A 5,038-nucleotide genomic window follows, 5' to 3' on the forward strand; every position below is an offset into this window, starting at 1 on the left:
CCCCCTCTCGGTGGGCCCCCAGCCCCCCCATTCCTCACCCCATCACAGCACCAACCGTTCCACGTGCCACTGGCCACGCCGTCGGTCCCAGCAGACCGGGCCGGGGGCAGGGGTGTGGGGGAGTGCTCCCTGAGGCCCGGCCAAGACTCAGTCATCTTGTCCTCCCAGTGCTGGGAGAGAAGGGCCTGCAGAGCGCTCTGGGCAGGGGTGCGATGGAACGTTCCAGCATGCGCATAGCTAGCTGCCACACGCTCCCAAACTCGGGGTCCCCTCATTGCCCTTGTCAACACGGCCCCAGCCCAGCCTTCAGGGGACCTCACACACAGCCTCAGGCCTCCGGCTCCAAAACTGCTCAGGCCTGAGTCCAGGGTTCTCTCCCAGAGAGAAGGAGCCAGCACTTGCAGCTTCCTTTCCCCTCCCTGCCTGGCCACTCTGGGAGCCCACAAAGCGGACCCCTCCTGAGCCCTGCCTGCCCACTGGAGCAGTCAAGGCCAGATCGGCTAAGAAAACCCTCCCTGACCAGAGCTGGGGCCTCTCCAGGCACCAACATTCAAGGCACAACCGCGTCTCAGGTACACTCAGCCCTTACTGTCGCCTCTGGTCTCAACATGCTTCCTCTAAACAACCACCAAGATTTTGCAAAAAAAAAAAAAATCTGAAACTTAAACCTCAGCAGACGGTCAGGCCCACTGCTCGGCCACCGGCCCCTCCGCTGGGACCATATCTGCCCTTCCTTCAAGACCCACCTCACTCAGGTGGCCTCCGCTGACCACTCCCCTCCCTTCTGGTCACTATAGTGACCCAGACTGTGTTGGCTCTGCGTGATGCACTTCAGGGTCCCAGTGTCCACTGGCCCCAGTGACAACCCGGTCACACGGCCAGCTGCTGCAGACTCCAGATGGTCACCAGAGCACCCTGGCCCACCCCCAGGTCTTCCCGCCTGTCACGCAGCCGGATCGGACCAGCCATTTGGCTGCAGGCACGCAGGCCACCATGTCTCCTTTGCAGCAGGCACCAGGCTATCTGTTTGCAGAAAGCCCGTCCTGCACAATCAGGCTCAAAGAGCAGGCACAAGGCAGGGAAGGCATGAGCCCCGGCCACCAAGCCCCAGCCCGGGGTCACAAGCGCTGGGCAGGCAGGCTGCAAAAACCCGTCCTTCCCGAGGCACTTTTGTGTTTAAATGAAAACAACGCCTTTGTATGTTTGGCATACAGGTTGCTTCGATATTTTACAAAACACTAAATAAAGCTTCTGAAAGACATGCAAAGCTTGTTCTATTAACTTGTCGACTGAAACTTAAGTGGATTAAACACCGGAGGTGACTCAAGTCACCTGCGAGCCTTTGGTCTCTTGTTGTAAAAAAGGGATAACAACCCTTGTCCTGTCCAGTTGCTGGGAAGACATGGGAGATGGGAGAGGCAGAGAGCTGAGCCCCTGTCGGGGGTGAGGTGAGGGCTCGGGGGCTGGCAGGCATCACCACCATCACCAAGCCAGGTCACCTGCCCACGGTCAGGCTGGACCCAGCCTCTGGAGTCAACGTCTTTGCTCTTCTGTTTACTTACTAAGGATGAGATGCCCGCCAGACCACCCAGCCTCTGGACGTGTCTCCTCCAAGGCACTGTAGTGATACTCATCGCCGCCTTCCGGGCTCGTGGGGAAGCTCAGTAATAATACCCACATGAGGCCCGCGCGTCCCACCACGGGACACATGTGTGACTGTCCCCGCCCAGCTCCTGGCACCTGGCGGGCACTGAATGAACACCGCGTTCCCCTCCTAACACGCGCGAGGAGGACTGCAGACCCCCGGCCCACAAGCCTGCAGACCCAGTTGGGGGGGGGGGCGTCCAGGGCGCTCACCTTCCGCCCGTCCAGGGCGCCCTCGCTGCCCGCGAACGCCAGCTTCCGGCGCACGTAGAAGAGCATGTCGTCCTGGCGCGGGGCCCACTTCTCCATGAAGTAGGTGGAGAACATCCATGTCCAGAAGACGATGCGGTCGTCCTTGAAGCACCCTGCGCAGGGAGGCCAGAGGGGATGGGGGGGGTACTGTGAGGGGCCTGGGCCGAGCCCCGGCCCCCCGCCCTGCCCCCCGCAGACCTCCACGATGTGCGGAGCCCCAGCCCCCACGGGCGCCCGCAGAGGCCCAAGGGCACCTCCGCGGGAGGCCCCGAGCCCCGCAGCACCACGGACTCCAGCCCCAGGATGAATCAGCAGCATCGCACGGGAAGGGAAGCCTGGATCTGAGGGAAGGCTCGGCAGGCTGTCTGGCAGGCTGTCTGGCGGGGAGCCCCAAGGGCTCAGGAGGGGAGATCCATCCATCTCCTGCCGGTACCTCCCTCCCCACCCCCACCCCGGGAATCTGCCTTAAAGGGACAGCTGCCCCTCTGCCTGCGGGGCTCAGCTGCAGGCAGGAGGGAGGCAGCCTTCCAGCACGCCGGCTGACTCTGCTTCTTATTACCGACAGTATTTCTTCCTGATACCTAGATCGTTATGGTCCTCTTTCCCACACAAGGAGGAAAAAAGCTCAACAGGCTCCAGTAGGAAGGCTGAGAGGTTCCGCTCCAGCTCTGCACTAGCTGTGTGACCATGGGCCAGCCCAGGGACCGCTCTGATCCCCAGCTTCCTGGGGGTGAAGGCAGACACCGCAGACGTGGCTGGCCCACGGGACCTAGACAAGGTGGGCGTCTGCACAGACCTGATGGAACCACAAGATGTGCTGCAGAGTTATCGCTTAGAAACCCGAGATACTACATTGTTGCTGGTTTCTTTCCCTCTTCTCCCCACGCGACTTCATCACCCTCAGTCCTTGCATTTGTCTTCTGGAACCCGTGGAGGCGGGACCCTCGGGGCCTCACAAGTGGTCAGACCCCCTGGCCTGCAGCCCACACCCACTCCTCCAGGGCGTTGCGGGGATGGGGGGTGAGGCGGGGCTCAGCCCTCAGGCCCTGGAGTTCTGAACACCCCGGCCCTGTTTACATCAGCTCTCCGACACAGGCTCCCGCCCTCTGTGCCCAGGGGGTCCGCAGCCCACCCAGGCCCACACCCTAGCTGGCTCCCACGGAAGGAAAACAGAAGGGGGTCTCATCAGTCAGGGGCCCAGGCCGGTGAGCCTTATCAAGACAAAGGTCACCCATCAGCTTCAGGGGCAAAGGCCAGGACCCCCAGACTGACCCCTGTGACAACAGGCAGCGCCCAACTCACACTCCTAAAGCCCTCTGCACAAAATCAAGGGTGGCGGGGATGGTGGGTGCATTCTTCCTAACAAAGCAAGAACTCTCCCGGGACAGTTTATCTCAGCTCCTTCTGAGCCCCTAGCCCAGCAGAAGGCCTTCTAGACTCAACGCTCCAAGACTGCCCACACCCACTGCTTCCTGGTCCCTCAGAGGGGCTACGGCAGCCGCTGTGGTCTCCACACGCAGTGGGTCAGGGCTCTGAACCCCACCACCTGCCACAGTGAGTCAAGTTCACCATCCACATCACTCAGGCTCAAGAGCATACGCCCTCTGGCGATCTCTTTATTCTGCAAGCAGAAGGAGCCTGGTGGTACCCACGGCACCAGGTAGGCGGCCACGGTTCTTCCTGCATTTGCCATATTGAGCCCCTGCCAGAGCCGTGTGGGCTGTCTCACTGAACTTTGCCCACAGCCTGTTACAGCTGCTGCCTGATTTCACAAGAGAAGAGACTGACTTTCAGGAGTCAGAAAAAGAGGCCCAAGATCCCAGAGCTAGAAACTGCTGAGTCCTCAGACCTGTCAGACCAGACACACGCACACACTCAGGCTCTGGAAAATGCAATGTGATGGACCCAGATAATGAACGCAAAGCACTCGGCAGGCAGCTGGCAGCCCCAGGTTCTGACAAGGGAAGGTCCTTGGGTTTGGGGGGGGGGGGTCCTGCGTGCAGGACTGATGTGCTGGAGACAGCACAAAATACATGCCAACGTGCCCTCCAGGGTTCCACGTGCCGCCAGGCCTGTCCCAGCAGGTCCGCACAAGGGGTCCCATTTCCCTGCTGTAAATGCTGAGCGACCGCTTTCTTCACAGCCCATCCGGCCCAGTTAGCGAGGGAGCCGCAGCACACTGCCTGCCCGTGTTCCCCCCGACACAGGGGCTCGTGGGGTTCAGCCGGAAGGTCACCCTGTGCCGGTGCCCCCATCCTCGACGGGCCGCTCCCGAACCACCAGCCCACCGCCTGGATGCTTCTCCCAGAAACTGCCGGCAGCCCCTCAGCCGTCAGAGAGCGTGGCGGGCACCACACCCAGGTCCTTCCCCTCCCGGGGTGGCGGGGGCCAGCTCCCCTGGACTGCATCCACGGCCCCATCCACTCTCACCCCCGAGTCTGCCCCCCACACCACAGCTACAGGGTCTGTATTTAAAGTCGGCTCCTGTCCCCCTTCAAACCTTCCCATGGAATTCAGAATGAAAGCCAAAGTTCTAAGAAAACTCCCTGTGACAGCCCCTCCCCTCGCCACTCACCAGCCCTGCTGGCCTCCTGGGGTTGCCCGCCCCTCTACCCTGGAGCCTTTACACAGGGGGTTCCTTCCTGCCACTCCCGCTGCAGCTCAGATGGCTCTCCTGTCTTCAGGGAACCACTTCAGACCCCACATTAAACGTGCTGGAGGTGCTCCTTCCTCCTCACCTTGTTTTGCCGCCATCACTATGGGGTTTCACGACTGTCCCCCGCTGCACAAATGCCTCCCAGGAGTAGGGACCTGCCTGGATGACCATCTGAGTGTAGTGCCCAGAACAGAGCCAGGCACACAACAGGTACTCAATAAATGCTGCGTGAATAAACGGATCGGCCCAACTTAACAGGAGACGAACTCAGGGAGGTGGGTGCCTTGCCCAGGTGCCCACAGCACAGATGTGGCCCAGCCACTGTCCACCAGAGGCCTAGGTGCCCCACGCAGGACACAGGGTGCGAACATGCCCTTTTCTTTCAGTCAAAAGGGCTCTGATCCAAGAAAAACCTTCAAAGAAGCCCCAAGACCACACGCAACACAAGGGCCGAAGCGCCTCTGACTCAGATCGCCCAGGGCTCAA

At 61.0% G+C, this 5,038-nt stretch overlaps 1 protein-coding gene across 1 annotated transcript in view; it reads right to left on the bottom strand.

The window, feature by feature from the left end:
• KIAA0930 (KIAA0930 ortholog) overlaps positions 1-2,214 on the bottom strand; it is an 11,619-nt gene extending 9,405 nt beyond the window's left edge. Inside the window, exon 1 of the mRNA XM_010837625.1 lies at positions 1,858-2,214. Within this exon, the coding sequence (XP_010835927.1) occupies positions 1,858-2,214 (357 nt within the window). The remainder of the gene's footprint in view (positions 1-1,857) is intronic.
• Between the last annotated feature and the right edge of the window lie 2,824 nt (positions 2,215-5,038).

This window comes from Bison bison, unplaced genomic scaffold (assembly GCF_000754665.1).
Source record: "Bison bison bison isolate TAMUID 2011002044 unplaced genomic scaffold, Bison_UMD1.0 scf7180017864079, whole genome shotgun sequence".
NCBI classification, from domain to species: Eukaryota; Metazoa; Chordata; class Mammalia; order Artiodactyla; family Bovidae; genus Bison; species Bison bison.